The 17,958-nt window shown below is 31.4% G+C and overlaps 1 protein-coding gene across 1 annotated transcript in view; it reads left to right on the forward strand.

Moving 5' to 3' along the window:
* The window catches only part of LOC145261114 (phosphatidylinositol 4,5-bisphosphate 3-kinase catalytic subunit alpha isoform-like), a 310,781-nt gene that overhangs the window by 196,085 nt on the left and 96,738 nt on the right, over positions 1 to 17,958 (forward strand). Inside the window, exon 17 of the mRNA XM_080119338.1 lies at positions 5,378 to 5,499. Coding sequence (XP_079975464.1) covers positions 5,378 to 5,499 — 122 coding nt within the window. The remainder of the gene's footprint in view (positions 1 to 5,377; positions 5,500 to 17,958) is intronic.

Raw genomic sequence — 17,958 nt, forward strand, 5'->3', positions numbered from 1 at the left:
TGTGTGTATGTATGTGTGTTTGTGTGTCTGCTAAAAACTTTCGACAGACACAACAAAAATTTACAAACTCATATTGAATCTCCATCCTTCGCTCGAAAAATATCAAAAAATTGGCCGAAAACATTCATTTTTTTCACCCCGAAATCGACAATTTTCGACAGGGGAGGTCAACAAAAATGGTCCTCTCGTGACGACGACCAGTTCTACACATGCGTCAGATAACGTCATGACCTGATTTACTTTAAATAGTTGAAAAACTGACTAAATTTCATGTTCGTCGCGTTAGCTCAGTTGGTTAGCATGTTGGTACATTATCTAAACGTTTTGGGTTTGAATCGTGGTGTGAGATGTCTTTTTTTTTTTTTTTTTTAAATTTAAATATTGAACCAGTGTTATTTAAGCCATTTTTCACATAACGTTCGTTTTTCTGTTTTTTTTTTTGTTTTCTTTTACTTTGCTTATCTACCCCCGACCACACACCCAAAAACACCTGGGTACCCACCGATTTTTAAAATTTAAAATCGAAACAGGCTTTTTTCACGTGTTCGTTTTTCTGTTTTCTTTTTTGTTTTTTCGATTTTTACATTTAACATCGTTCGTTTGCCTTACATTAGTTTTTTTTTGTATTTTTTTTCGATGTTTTGATACCCCCCTCTTAAGTTTTAACGTTGTTTTCTTTTTTTACTTCGCTTATAACAAACAAACCTGGTCATTGACCTCATTTGCTGAATAGCTATTGCTTACGTCGTTGTCAAGTTTCGTGCGCGCACCTGTCAATTTGGTTCTTACTTAAATAAATTCAAACATCTTTCAGTAACCCATTCTGGCTGGGCGAACGTTTCATGTTTTTCACATTTTATTTTCAAACTTTGCCTCAGGGCTTCGCCCCCTCCCCCTTCCCCGGTTTCTTTTTTATTTAACAGCACACACACCTCCCAACACCCGGGCAACGCCGGGTACCGCCGCTAGTATATATATATATATATATATATATATATATAAAAGGCAAAATGGTTGCAGACGTTTTTGTATGCCCAAGAAAGGCTTTTTTCACTGGGTTTTTCGACAAGGTTACATTTATTTAGAAGTTTACTTATACTTCCTAGATTATAATATCTACGATTTGCGAACGTCGTCTCTACATTATTATACAACTTATTCCGTCCTTTTGCATGTTCATGCATCTTTTTCATATAAATAAAGCAAAACTAATTGGAGTGAAGTAGTCTGTCTGGCTTTCCTGCCAGGGACATCTTGAAAGCAAATTAGCTTTGATCAATGTGGGGAAAATGGCTATTCATTTGAGAGTTCCTCCTTTTTCGGGGGAGCTTGCTTTCTCCAACATGGTGGGAAATCAAATAAATGAAAGCTTAACTGGCCTTCAGCCAACATTCATTTCTGCGCCTGCATGATTCTTAATTTATTTATGCAAGTCAACTTTTCGATTGACATCGCTAAATTTGAACGCTTTACACTTACTGTGGCGTCATAGTGTAACAGTAAGATGTCACGTTTTCTTTCACTTTCTTTTTCGCCTTTGTGGAAACTTTTTTTTTCCCAAACACACATACAAACACCCGGGTAATGCTGGGCACCCCAGCTAGTTAATTATATAGGGAGTTGTTACAAGTAAAGTAGTGAAAGAATAACAAAAATAGAAATAAGCATTATAAGTATGGGTAAACAGAATAAAATGTAAATGGGTTTAATAGGGAAATTTTTTTATGATTTAGATATTGGGGAAGATTATATTTATAGAATTTGCTGTCATTGAATATTAATTTTTAGTATTATGTAGTATTGTGGGATAGGGTGTATCATTAGGGATTATCCAGATGAATAAGTTAATCTGCCTCTCTGTTAAATAATAGTTATTATCTATCATTAGATATTATCGAATTGCCTGTATTTAAATCTATTTATTCTTATTTACTACTGAAATAGTTTGTCCTTAGTTAATTATATTATTTTTAGCAGGCATAATTATCATCAATGTCTCTGAAATGCATAGCTGGTAAAATTTAGAGCCAAGCTATTTTAGGATAGATCATTTTATAGAAAAAAAGGTGAAGATGCCTCAATATAGATGTGTGTGTTTTAGGGGTGTCTCTGTTCTGTTTGGAATGTTGTTTACAATGTGCTAATTGGAATAAAAGTTCCAGAACTAGCTAGATTAATAATATTCTGGATGTAAGCTGTAGATATGTTATCTGAAAGGATTGCTATATGATGCTGGCTATTGTGAGTTTTGGTATTAGTTACTAGGCCGAGAGGATAATTTGTTGGATTGAGATATTGAGCATTTAGTTGAGGAGAGGGAGAAGGTGTTTGGATTAATTGGTGTGTTATTAGGGTTTACAGTGTTGTTGCAAAGACTAAATTACATATTTGTGCATACAATCATTATTGAGTTGACATTGCTCTCTGTTTTGGCAGTTATAATTTCTTGTTTGATGTAATTATTGTTTGAGCTATGAGCATATGGCTTGGAGTATGAGATTTTAGTGTTATATCTGTATGAGTACTTAGATGATTTTTTTTATAATCTTTAAGAATTCTTTTGGGATATTAGTTTTATGATTAGATCATATATTTTTCTTTCACCTAATGTGCTTGTGAGTTGACTTGATGTATATCTTTATCTATATCTTTATTGTATGAAATGGGGGGGTACTCTTTCTGTGGGTATTAATGGCTATTTATTTGTTTAGTTTTCTTTTTGTTTCATATGTGCAATTATACTCTTATGGTCATTATTAGAAGTAGACAGACTTTGTTTAAATTTTATTTTATCAGAGTAGCCCGAATTTGGTAGACCATTATTAAAGAAAAAAAGAATTTGGGTTGAAAATAGTTTTATTGGCTTAGAGTTCATAGAGATTCTGTTAGAAACTGAAGGGACTATTGATTCAATAATTGAATTGGGATGCTTAGACTACTTATGAAAATAAAATGTTGAGTTTAGGATAAAATTATGAGAATTCAAATTAAGAGAAACATGGAGATATTTTTGCCTTGGCATCAACAGTAATGGAGAAGTCAAAATCTTTTAAAGAAAGCAAATTGTTCATTCTAGGCCTGACTCTAGAAACTAAAAGGGCATCTTTATATAATCTTTGGTGGATATTTTAAAATTTATGTTTAAGTTCTTTCAATAAGTGGTGTCTGAGAGTCCGAAGCACCTATAAAAAATCCAGAATTTATCAAATACTAGAATGGATCTCCTATTCATTAAGATTAATTTCTTAATCATTTGGATCAGTTTTTATTTTTTTGATAGATAATAATAGTGCCTTTAAATATTGAAGATATAGATTATATGCATTGAAGATATAGATTAGTAATAATTATTAATGTAAAATGTAATATTCAAATTTGATTATTTATTTTAAACCATTTGATTACTGAATCAAAGGATTGCCAGAAAGGGAGAAGCACTTTTTTCTTTATGCAGAAGATAATTCTGTTAAAGATTTTTTTTTTCTGATTAACCACCAATCAAAGCTAAAAGTGCAAATTATATGTATGTATATATAAGGTGTCCCAAAATGATCTGACACATTTCTAGGTCAAAACAAATTGCCAAGATCAGTGTAGTATCTGTTTTGATGCTACACTTAACCCTTTCTATCCTCGATCAATTCAGTAAAGGTGAAATCCTTCATGACTGACACAATTTTTATTTTTGTTTCTATCCAGAATGCCACTTTTTGGCAAGCTGGATTTTCTCCACATTTAAAAACTGACCTTGTGTCTAAGTGTGCCCTGTGGGGAGGCAAGTAAATAGGAACAATTAAAGAAAATATATTTTTTTATTTTTTAAGTATATATAGAATGCCATTTTAATTTAATTAGGCCAAAATTCTTTCATATCTGTATTTATGCATTTTTTTTTTTTTTACTAACAAATGTTCCTAAATCATTTAATTTCTTTGCGCATTGATATTCATTGCCCTGCAAGATCGCCTGATCGAAACCCCTGAAATTTTTTCTTGTGGGGATATTTGAAGTCAATATTTATCCACAGTCCTTGATCTGATGAAGAACTAAAACTATTTGTATAAGAATTACTACCATTACACCCAAAATGATCCATCGAGTTATTGAAAGCTTTTGTGAACATCTACAATTGTTTGTTAGCAATGATGGGAAACGTTTGACTGATTTTAATGTGTGAAATAAAATGACATTTTACATACATTCAAAAAAAAAAAGATGTTTTTTTTTATTTAATTGTTAATCAATTTTTCTTTCTTTTTTTCTTTTTTTTCACCAACAAATGTGTAAGATCATTTTGGTACACCCTAGATATATATATATATATATATATATATATATATATATATATATCTAGTATAATATATTCTCATTACAGATATTAGTATAATATATTCTCATTACAGAATCTGTAAAATTAATTCCCCAGCGATTCCTTCTACAAAAATTAAACTCGAGATATAATGATACTAAAACTTATGTCTAAAATTTTTATTCTAATTTTGATTAAAATCTATTACATGATTTTGATTAAAATCTATTACATGATTTTGATTCTAGAAAATGTCTAAACTTTTAAAACTTAAAAAATATTGAAATTCAGGGAATCTTAATTTGTGTTTGATGTCTAATTCAAAATCTTCGGAATTATTTGAATTCCAAATTGAAAAATGTGTCCATATTATGCGCCACTCAGAACCGTTTAAAATGCTCTAAGGAAACTGAAATTTTAGGAATATTCATTAATTGGTGTTTAATATCTATTGAAATCTCTTAAAGTGATCAAAAGTAATACAAATATTTTCTAACATGAGGAAAAATGTGTTCTACAAAGCGGATTTTTTTTTTATGATTCTTGTTTTTAAGAATGCTGTATAGTACAAATATAGGACTGACTTTACTTTGTATATTAGATTAGCTATACCGATCTGTCATTACATTTAAATTTGTTTTGTAAATATTTCTGTTTTTTGTTAGGTTTAGTATCTACACTAAAAATGCAAATAAAGAGCATAAATTTTTATGAAAAAAAAAAAAAATTATTCCTGTTAGCACTTTTTAGGTTTTTATTTATGAAAGTGGAATGCATTAGTTTATTGCCATGGTACGATATTGGCTAGTTAAAATCAAATTTTGATTTGTCAGATATATATGTGTTATATTCAAATGAAGTCTTTGACAATATAAAAAGTCAATTTACAAGAGACAAATGATCTACTTCAAAATTAATAAATTCAATCAGTTTTTTAGTTTAACTATGAAGCTCATTCACTTTTTTATAGTTTTCATCTATTATGAATAAATCGTGTATTTCTACCGTTTTTTTTTTTTCTTGAAGAATCAAAATGCGTTTATAATTTTCTAATCTTGTTTTATATAGAGTTCAATATTGCTATTTAAAATCCTCGAAAAAACGTCCATTGTGGCTTGTATGGCAAAACCCGGATCCCTTGGCTGAATATTGGTTACCATATTATAAACTCATTTTTAAGAATGGAGATGGTGAGTTGCTTTCATTGAACTATAAATTATTTCTGACTGTCCTTAATATTTTAATTTTCAGTTATTGTTGTTTCTAAAATTGTTTTGTTAGTATGGTAAAATTTTCAACCTTTTAAAATGCACTTATTTAAAGTTGAAGAAGGAATATGATCCTTTATTTTATGTTTTACCCCCATGTGACGTAAAGAAAATCGAATCCGCCTTAAGTTGTGTTTTTATACAGAACAATTGTTCACTTGTTTGCAACATCTGTTGGTAGTGAAGAGTATACTGATAATGACAGTTGAATTGCAATCTTTTTTTTTTTTTTTTTTTGCTCTCAAATTCATTGAAACTGCGAGATTGAAATGGCTTAACTCGTCTTGTTGTTCTTTATGGCATCCATAAATTATACTCAACATGCTAAACAACATATTTTAAATCATGTTTATAGAAACGGTCTTATAATTTTTGGTTGGTATAAAAAGTGACTGTTTAATTCATGAAGACACTATACTATGTATCTATTATTAAAGTGAAGGATAATCAAACATCTGAGATTTCTTTTATAGGTAAATAGTAACACTGGGGTTGACTGACGATTTTTATTTTTGCTAATCATAGATAATTTATATTTGAAAGTCTATAAATAAATCTAAATATATATATATATATATATATATATATATATATATAATGAGCACAAGGAATAACTTTTGTTATTCCCAACCACCAAAGCGTTACTAATCTCAAAGGAAGATTAAATCTAGAGAGTATAGAGATGTGTTTAAAAGAGGAGACTTTGTTGTTATGTTGAAAGAATGAATGAGAGTTCTTGGGTTAGCAGATGTAAAATAGTTGTAGGAAGTGATAAAGATGATTTTGCAAGAGATAAGCTATCCAACACATGCCAGCATGTAAAGCAGACATAAAACCAAATTTGATGATGTTTAAAACTAGCTTAAAATTTTTCTACTTTAAGGTGATAGCAAAGCTATCAAGTTAGTCTTGAGTGATTGTCTGCATATGGGAAGGATCACTTTCATTTCAAAGACAGGATAGATGAGGCTCTTTATCTATGATAATGTCAAAGTGTGTTGACATAGACACACATAGATGGCAGGAATCTTATTGTAAACCTAACTATTGAGTCTTCATTTTCCATTTTTAGTGGAGATTCTGGCAACTGAACAGCCCTGTTTAAGAGAGCACCATCATCCCAACTATAAATACATTTACACAGATGGATCTAAAAATCAGATGTGTTGAGGGAAAAATTTGATTTATTCATCAAATTACATCTGAAACTTGAAACATCAAATTACATCTTCTATGAAACAATAAATCGAAAAAAAAAAAAAAACATGCAAAAGGCAAGGGAGCGATAAAAATGGAGCAAACAAAAACTAGACCGTAAGGTTAATTTGATCCAAATTTTATTAAAATGAAATAAATTGCCCTCTCAATTTTCTGTGAACTTTTGGTCCTAATGTTCTTTTTTGTTTTTCTTGAAATAAAAAAGGCTCTTTGAAGGAAAGTTCTGAAACAATTTCCATTGGTAGGAATTTTTTGCCTTTTAATTAAAGGGGAATGAAGCAAAAATACAAAGAAATTATTCAGGTATGACTCTCATCATTATTAATAGTGTTTGGACGATTAATCGGCATTGAAAAAATCGGAACTTTTTTGGGGTATTGGAATCGGAAAAAGTGAGCCTCGTTACCAATTCCAAAACAATTCTTTGAAAAAAAAAAAAAAAATTCTTAAAAATGAAATAAACACGTATTTATTTGACGTTTCTGAATATTTTAAATGAGGATGTGTTATTTGTATTATAATTCATCGGACTACTGTTCTCATCTTCAGTGTGATTTTCACAACGTTTCGGTCAATATAACCTCCGACCTTCTTCAGGTGTATCTTATCGAACTCGGGAATTTGGACAGAATTTCGAGCGGAACCCTTTATTTACATCACGCCGTGCTCTTGTTTCGTCAGCCATGACTTGATAGAGGTCCGAAGTAATTCGCAAATGTATTTTTTCGGTTGCCCATACTAAGGATTGAACCTTCAGAAGAATATAACTTTTACAATTGATTTTTCCCAGTACTCTAACCACACAAGGTTGTGGGCGACCAAAAAAATACATTTGCAAATTACTTAGGACCTCTATCCAGTCATGGCTAACGAAACAAGAGCATGCTACCCCGTGATGTAAATAAATAGTTCTGCTTGAAATTCCGTCCAAATTCCTGAGTTCGACAAACATTCCCGAGTTTGACAAGATACACCTGAAGAAGGTCGGAGGTTACATCGACAGAAACGTGAAAATCTCACTCAAGATGAGAACAGTAGTCGGATAAATAATAATACACATACTTATTTATTAGTAAATTATTAATCTACAACATAAAATTAATGGCCAAAGACTACAAGTGAGGAATCTCAGTTGCAGATGTAGCATTTCTTTTTTATTGCTGAACACAAAATAAAAACATTTAAGTTCACTTATTCCTTAATCACATTTATTTTCACACTTACTAAACGTCTATATGACGCCTTTCAAACACTTCACACTAAACTATTTAAACCACTGGACGATTTCTTTTCTTTCTATGGTGACATTCTGAGCTTGCTATTGTCTGTTGATCGCGTTAGCCCCAGTTAAAAATATGGATGAAAATCTCTCAACGAATATATCAAAATATTGAATAGAATATATGAAAGGAAAATCTTTAGAAGTGTGTCAAATGAAAAAGAAAATATATCTACATTTAAAATTGAACCACCTTTTGTAAAAATTGAGATTTTACGTTTTATGGGGATTTTTTTGTGAATACACTAATAAAAACAGGAGTTTTTTATTTTAGAATTTATGTTAGTTAGATGCGCATTTTAAGTTTACATAAAATATTACTCATTTCCGGATATTCTAACTATTAAGGTAGTTAATTATATGGTAATGTCACTAAATAGGGTTTGCAGAGGATATGAGAAAAATAAGGCATTAAAAATGTTTCTTATTTTAAACATGTGAGGAGTCATTTTGTGTAAAAAGGTTATTTTACCCATCAAAACTCCAAAAATGCATGATTAAATATGTATAAGCATTCAATAAGCAAAAAATCAACATGGCTTCCAGTTGCCATTTCATAGACCAAAAATCAGCCTTGACATTGCGATCAAAAACCAAGATCGAGTGAAAATGGTATGAATTTGACTTTGGTGAATCTGTTTAGTTCGAATCTTTATGAATTTTTGTGGAGAGAATGAGTGATACAAATTTGATGAAATCCTTCGTTGCATCACGTGCATGTCATGACAATTTAAACAACTTTTATTTTTACTTATGTAGAATGAATGCAAGAAAAAAAAAACATGAAAAATAATTTAAACAATTTTATTTTAAATTAATTTATTTTCTATACTTTAGAATGACAAATAATTTAATGTTTAAACAACTAAAACAAATAAAATTTAGTTTTAATTTAAAATGAAAGATATTTTATGGAGAATAAGTATGTGATGCACCAAAGATATTTTATGTAGAATAAGTATGTGATGTACCAAAGATATTTTATGTAGAATAAGTATGTGATGTACCAAAGATATTTTATGTAGAATAAGTATGTAATGCACCAAAGATATTTTATGTAGAAAAAGTATGTGATGCACCAAAGATATTTTATGTAGAATAAGTATGTGATGCACCAAAGATATTTTATGTAGAATAAGTATATAATGAAGCAAAGATATTTTATGTAGAATAAGTATATGATGCACCAAAGATATTTTATGTAGAATAAGTATGTGATGTACCAAAGATATTTTATGTAGAATAAGTATGTGATGCACCAAAGATATTTTATGTAGAATAAGTATGTGATGTACCAAAGATATTTTATGTAGAATAAGTATGTGATGTACCAAAGATATTTTATGTAGAATAAGTATGTGATGTACCAAAGATATTTCATGTAGAATAAGTATGTGATGCACCAAAGATATTTTATGTAGAATAAGTATATAATGAAGCAAAGATATTTTATGTAGAATAAGTATGTGATGTACCAAAGATATTTTATGTAGAATAAGTATGTGACGCACCAAAGATATTTTATGTAGAATAAGTATGTGATGCTGCAAAGATATTTTATGTAGAATAAGTATGTGATGCACCAAAGATATTTTATGTAGAATAAGTATGTAATGCACCAAAGATATTTTATGTAGAATAAGTATGTGATGCACCAAAGATATTTTATGTAGAATAAGTATGTGATGTAACAAAGATATTTTATGTAGAATAAGTATGTGATGTACCAAAGATATTTTATGTAGAATAAGTATGTGATGTACCAAAGATATTTTATGTAGAATAAGTATGTGATGCACCAAAGATATTTTATGTAGAATAAGTATATAATGAAGCAAAGATATTTTATGTAGAATAAGTATGTGATGCAGCAAAGATATTTTATGTAGAATAAGTATATGATGCAGCAAAGATATTTTATGTAGAATAAGTATGTGATGTACCAAAGATATTTTATGTAGAATAAGTATGTAATGCACCAAAGATATTTTATGTAGAATAAGTATATAATGAAGCAAAGATATTTTATGTAGAATAAGTATATGATGCACCAAAGATATTTTATGTAGAATAAGTATATGATGCAGCAAAGATATTTTATGTAGAATAAGTATATGATGCAGCAAAGATATTTTATGTAGAATAAGTATGTGATGTACCAAAGATATTTTATGTAGAATAAGTATGTGATGTACCAAAGATATTTTATGTAGAATAAGTATGTGATGCACCAAAGATATTTTATGTAGAATAAGTATGTGATGCTGCAAAGATATTTTATATAGAATAAGTATGTGATGCACCAAAGATATTTTATGTAGAATAAGTATGTGATGTACCAAAGATATTTTATGTAGAATAAGTATGTGATGTACCAAAGATATTTTATGTAGAATAAGTATGTGATGTACCAAAGATATTTTATGTAGAATAAGTATGTGATGCACCAAAGATATTTTATGTAGAATAAGTATGTGATGCACCAAAGATATTTTATGTAGAATAAGTATGTGATGCACCAAAGATATTTTATGTAGAATAAGTATGTGATGCACCAAAGATATTTTATGTAGAATAAGTATGTGATGCACCAAAGATATTTTATGTAGAATAAGTATGTAATGCACCAAAGATATTTTATGTAGAATAAGTATGTGATGCACCAAAGATATTTTATGTAGAATAACTATGTGATGCACCAAAGATATTTTATGTAGAATAAGTATGTGATGCGGCAAAGATATTTTATGTAGAATAAGTATGTGATGCACCAAAGATATTTTATGTAGAATAAGTATGTAATGCACCAAAGATATTTTATGTAGAATAAGTATGTGATGTACCAAAGATATTTTATGTAGAATAAGTATGTAATGCACCAAAGATATTTTATGTAGAATAAGTATGTAATGCACCAAAGATATTTTATGTAGAATAAGTATGTGATGCACCAAAGATATTTTATGTAGAATAAGTATGTAATGCACCAAAGATATTTTATGTAGAATAAGTATGTGATGTACCAAAGATATTTTATGTAGAATAAGTATGTGATGCTGCAAAGATATTTTATGTAGAATAAGTACGTGATGCACCAAAGATATTTTATGTAGAATAAGTATGTGATGCTGCAAAGATATTTTATGTAGAATAAGTATGTGATGTACCAAAGATATTTTATGTAGAATAAGTATATGATGCACCAAAGATATTTTATGTAGAATAAGTATGTGATGCACCAAAAATATTTTATGTAGAATAAGTATGTAATGCACCAAAGATATTTTATGTAGAATAAGTATGTGATGCTGCAAAGATATTTTATGTAGAATGAGTATGTAATGCACCAAAGATATTTTATGTAGAATAAGTATGTGATGCACCAAAGATATTTTATGTAAAATAAGTATGTGATGCACCAAAGATATTTTATGTAGAATAAGTATGTGATGCACCAAAGATATTTTATGTAGAATAAGTATGTGATGTACCAAAGATATGATATGTAGAATAAGTATGTGATGTACCAAAGATATTTTATGTAGAATAAGTATGTGATGTACCAATGATATTGTATGTAGAATAAGTATGTGATGTACCAAAGATATTTTATGTAGAATAAGTATGTGATGCACCAAAGATATTTTATGTAGAATAACTATATAATGGAGCAAAGATATTATATGTAGAATAACTATATAATGGAGCAAAGATATTATATGTAGAATAAGTATGTGATGCACCAAAGATATTTTATGTAGAATAAGTATATGATGCAGCAAAGATATTTTATGTAGAATAAGTATGTGATGTACCAAAGATATTTTATGTAGAATAAGTATGTGATGCACCAAAGATATTTTATGTAGAATTTTTTTTTTTTTTTTTTTACACAGTGATCACCACTTATCAAGGCCCGGAAGCCACTCAGGGATAAGGGTTATTGCAAGTACATCACGTTAGTGAGGAGATTTTATGAAGTGTTTAATTAGGGGGGCGGTTCATTAGGAATTTGTTAACATTAGACTTGAAGACATCCAAGTTGTAGTCCGGAGGGAAGCAGGCAGACGGAACAGAGTTCCACAGGCGTGCAGTTCTAAGAAAGAAGCTTTGCTCATGAAATCCGCGTTTTGATTTAGGCACAGATATAGAGTGGGGGAAATTTTTCACAGTGGATTCAGCTAGACGGGTGATTTTCGTGAAAGTTTGGCGAGGGGGGACCAGGGATTGGAGTTCAGACGAGCACCTGCCATGAAAATAATGATAAAACAAGGATAGGCTCGCAACGTCTCTTCTGTGGGAGAGGGGTTGCAGGGTAGAGAAAAGGGCATCCCCCACTAAACCACGAAGTCTATTTTGTACTCTGTCAAGGCATGATAGGCTGTTTTTGGCAGCTCCTGCCCAGATATGGCAACAGTATTCCATCCTTGGCCGTACTTGGCTTTTATATAGATAGAGAATTGAATCAGTAGTGAGATATCTTCTGGAGCGGTAGAAGGATCCCACCATCTTTCCTGCGACCTTGGCAACAGACTTGATGTACGTGTTCCATTTCAGATCAGGAGTAAAGGTCAAACCCAGAAGCTTGTCAAAACACGGGGCCTCACCCAGACGAGAGCCATCCATCACAATTGATGCCAGCTGGGGATCAGAGCGTTGATGATGTAAGGATAGGAGTTTGGTTGTAGATGCATTGATATGTCAAGAGCAATTGCCCTAGAAAGGAAGCCTTTGTCAAGAGATTCACTAATCCTGTGGGATATAACTGTCAGCACATCTGCGGTAGATCTTGCAGAGCGGAAACCATATTGTGTGTCACTAAGAAGGTTGTTTCTGCTGAGGTGGTTGACTATTTCTCTATTTAATATTGATTCCAGTAACTTACTCATAACACAGAGAAGACTTATTGGTCTGTATTGAGAGGGAGATGACTTATCACCTGAATTCTTAAATACAGGGCAAACTGATGAGGTCTTCCAGGGGGTCGGAAAGCACTTCTCCTTAAGGCAGCGCTTAAATAGTTTCGTAAGTATGGGAGCAAGTTCTGGTTGAAGCTTTTTTAACACTATAATTGGGATGCCATCAGGGCCAGTTGCTTTACTGGAATCTAGGTTTTTTATTAGCTTGGCGACCTCATGCACGGATATTTGTATATTACCTAGCTTGTTCTGTGTTATAGGAGGAAATATGGGGAGTTGATGGCCTTCGTCGCTTAGGGTAGAATTAGCTGCAAAGTTCTTTGCAAATAGTTTGGCCTTGTCTGACGCTGACGAGATAACCTCTGGTCCATTGATAATGGTTGGGATAGAACGCACACTTCTGTTCAGGATCCTATTTGTTATTTGCCAAAACTGGTGGGAACCAAGCCGCTGATCAGCTACCTTGGATTTAACAGACTGGGCATATAGCTCTCTTGCATTTTTTATTACTCTTTTACAGTGGTTGCTGGCAGTCCTGAAAGCAGCTTTAGTCTCAGTGCATCTATTACGTTGGTAGTTATGGAAAAAGTGATTTCTGTGCGCGATAGCAGCAGCACATTCTGGGGGAGAACCATGGCTGGCTGTTAGGTTTTTGTTGGAATTTTTTTGATGGTATGAATTGGTCTATGCCTACAATTAACCATTCGGTCAGATCTGATACTATAGAGGACACTTCCTTTTTAAACATGGAGTGCAGAGGTAAATCAGATATGAATGTACGGAAGCTATCCCAGTCAGCCATAGAGTATCGGTATACAGTACGGTGGAGGGGTACGTCTGATGGCTTCTTACATTTTGTTTTTATCTTAACTGATACGACGGAGTGGTCGGAGGATCCTAAAGGAGAATGAACGGTACATGAACATAGCTCAGGGGAAGTTGAAAGAAAAAGGTCTAAGAGGCTTGCATATTGATTGGGTGTATCGGGCACACGGGTGGGTTCGCGAACAATCTGAGTGAGGTCATAAGCAATGGCAAAATCATGACAAAACCTCCCCTCATCATCTGTCTTATTTGAATGGGTCAGCCATTCCACGTTATGGACGTTGAAGTCACCACAGATGTGGATGTTAGCCGAGGGATGTGAAGACAGTATGTGGTCTATTTTCTCAGATATGCTCTTAAAGATAGTAACTCCGCTGTTGTGGGGCCTATAGAGGGCAAATATAAATGCAGTGGTGTTAGCAAGTGCAACCCTGAAGCACATATAGCGTAAATTAGGATCTTCTCTAGAGATATCCCTGCCACATGGGAAGCCATCCTTAATGTAGGCACATATTCCATGCCCATGGCGATCTTGGGAGTCAGATTTAGCTGTTAAATTGGAGTATCCATTAATTATGAACTCATCTAGGGAAGTGGTCGGCCCTATTCCAGTTTCACATAGAAATAATATGTCCGGTTTCGTCTCCTGTAATTGGGTTTCAACCTCTGGAAGGTTGGAACGTAGACCCCTGATATTGGAGAAGGAGACCTGGTAGTAGGGGTCTACGCTGGAAGATGGGGTTCTAGGTTTAATCGAGTTTTTATTCTGGAGATATTTCATGTTGAGGTTTGGGGATTTGTGGAATAGGTCGGCATACTTGGTTAGAGCAGTACAGAGAGGGAAAGTAAGAGAGAAAAAGACAGGAAATTTTTTTTTTTTATTTGTAGCACACGAAAAGGTAAAGCCGTAACAATTACCCACTAGTATGGCATCGAGAGGCCCCACCAGAGACTACTGCATGGTCCAGATCCACTCACCAAATGGCAATACAGCAGTCCCAGTACTTTGCGCCTGCTGATAGGACAGCCTCCTTAGTGGTTAATCCAAGGTTTGGGTCCCTGACTATCAGGCGGATAACGTCAGCCCAGACAAAACGTTTACCTCCAGCACCCTTACTAGTGACATGGCAACAAGGACAGACAAAGACAGAAAAATATCCGACATCTCAGACTACTGGTCACCAAGTAGTACCGACCTTTAAGCAGCTTTTTCTTCACCCTTTGTCAGAAACATCACTCATTGAATGAGGACTGAATGACAAAATAGGAGAAGCGAGAGTTACTGGAGCTGCCGATAACACATCCACTGTATTATCTACTCTCCATTTAAAAAAAAAAAAAAAAAAAAAAAAAAAGGGGGGGGGGGGAGGGGAATGGGTACAAGTGACTTATATCTAAGTAGTAAGTCCGGTGCGAACTTAATAATTCATGGCATTTTGGTGATAATCTCCCCTCCCATATTAATGGGTGGAAGTTTGTCGTTATCTATCTAGTTTGAATCATAAAAGTTTCATCTTATAATTAATTAAAATCCAATAATTAACTATTATCAATTTGTAAAGACTGCTTAATATTAATTTACATTAGAGTTTAAATAATTTTTCAAGGTTTTAATTTAGGAGGTCCGTTTTCATGAGTGACTTTCTTTGCGCTGTATTATATTTCGAATGTACTTGAACATAAGGCTAACTATATAAGGTAGGATTCGAAAACGAAAAGAAAATATTTTCAATACAGGCAAGCTTGCAGTAATAGTATATATTAAGTATACTACTTAAATAAAGTCCTAAGTTTATCTACTCTAGAGAATAATTTCCGGCATTTTTTTTTTTTTTTTTTTATCGTTAGTTGCCGGCATTTTGTTTGTTTTAAAACGTTCAGCTTTGTAGCAAAAGGGCTGGACGGATAATACGGAATACAGACAAAAAGACAGGAGAAATACAGACAAAATACATAAAACACGAAAAGCAAATTTAAAACAATGTAACAAAACATTTAGGATTAGTTTAGAAAAAAAAAAAAATAAATAAATAAAAATACTTAACGTTTTTGCACTAGAGATTCCGCCAGCGGTTTTTTTATCAACTGTTAGCTAGCATATTGCTTACTAGAGTGACAGGAGATTTCTATTTCCGGATGACTTGATCGAGTGCCTATCTATAGAATAAAAGTCGTAACGTTTCTATGTGTAAACAATATCTAATTTACATTTTTTTTTTGTTAAAAAAAAAAAAATAAATAAAATTCTAGCTTTTTTTTTTTTATAAAGTCCTAAGTTTATCTACTCTAGAGAATAATTTCCGGCATTTTTTTTTTTTTTTTTTTATCGTTAGTTGCCGGCATTTTGTTTGTTTTAAAACGTTCAGCTTTGTAGCAGAAGGGCTGGACGGATAATACGGAATACAGACAAAAAGATAGGAGAAATACAGACAAAATACATAAAACACGAAAAGCAAATTTAAAACAATGTAACAAAACATTTAGGATTAGTTTAGAAAAAAAAAAATAAATAAATAAAAATACTTAACGTTTTTGCACTAGAGATTCCGCCAGCGGTTTTTTTATCAACTGTTAGCTAGCATATTGCTTACTAGAGTGACAGGAGATTTCTATTTCCGGATGACTTGATCGAGTGCCTATCTATAGAATAAAAGTCGTAACGTTTCTATGTGTAAACAATATCTAATTTACATTTTTTTTTTGTTAAAAAAAAAAAAAAAAATAAAATTCTAGCTTTTTTTTTTTATAAAGTCCTAAGTTTATCTACTCTAGAGAATAATTTCCGGCATTTTTTTTTTTTTTTTTTTTTTTATCGTTAGTTGCCGGCATTTTGTTTGTTTTAAAACGTTATAAGTATGTGATGCACCAAAGATATTTTATGTAGAATAAGTATGTGATGCACCAAAGATATTTTATGTAGAATAAGTATATGATGCAGCAAAGATATTTTATGTAGAATAAGTATGTGATGTACCAAAGATATTTCATGTAGAATAAGTATGTGATGTACCAAAGATATTTTATGTAGAATAAGTATGTGATGCACCAAAGATATTTTATGTAGAATAAGTATGTGATGCAGCAAAGATATTTTATGTAGAATAAGTATGTGATGTACCAAAGATATTTTATGTAGAATAAGTATGTGATGCAGCAAAGATATTTTATGTAGAATAAGTATGTGATGTCCCAAAGATATTTTATGTAGAATAAGTATGTGATGCACCAAATATATTTTATGTAGAATAAGTATATGATGCAGCAAAGATATTTTATGTAGAATAAGTATGTGATGTACCAAAGATATTTTATGTAGAATAAGTATGTGATGTACCAAAGATATTTTATGTAGAATAAGTATGTGATGCAGCAAAGATATTTTATGTAGAATAAGTATGTGATGTACCAAAGATATTTTATGTAGAATAAGTATGTGATGCTGCAAAGATATTTTATGTAGAATAAGTATGTGATGCACCAAAGATATTTTATGTAGAATAAGTATGTGATGCACCAAAGATATTTTATGTAGAATAAGTATGTGATGTACCAAAGATATTTTATGGAGAATAAGTATGTGATGTACCAAAGATATTTTATGTAGAATAAGTATGTGATGTCCCAAAGATATTTTATGTAGAATAAGTATGTGATGTACCAAAGATATTTTATGTTGAATAAGTATGTGATGCACCAAAGATATTTTATGTAGAATAAGTATGCAATGCACCAAAGATATTTTATGTAGAATAAGTATGTGATGCACCAAAGATATTTTATGTAGAATAAGTATGTGATGTACCAAAGATATTTTATGTAGAATAAGTATGTGATGTACCAAAGATATTTTATGTAGAATAAGTATGTGATGTACCAAAGATATTTTATGTAGAATAAGTATGTGATGCACCAAAGATATTTTATGTAGAATAAGTATGTAATGCACCAAAGATATTTTATGTAGAATAAGTATGTGATGCTGCAAAAATATTTTATGTAGAATAAGTATGTGATGCCACAAAGATATTTTATGTAGAATAAGTATGTGATGTACCAAAGATATTTTATGTAGAATAAGTATATAATGAAGCAAAGATATTTTATGTAGAATAAGTATGTGATGTAACAAAGATATTTTAT

This window comes from Euprymna scolopes, chromosome 37 (genome assembly GCF_053919585.1).
Source record: "Euprymna scolopes isolate OS-2025 chromosome 37, ASM5391958v1, whole genome shotgun sequence".
NCBI lineage: Eukaryota > Metazoa > Mollusca > Cephalopoda > Sepiida > Sepiolidae > Euprymna > Euprymna scolopes.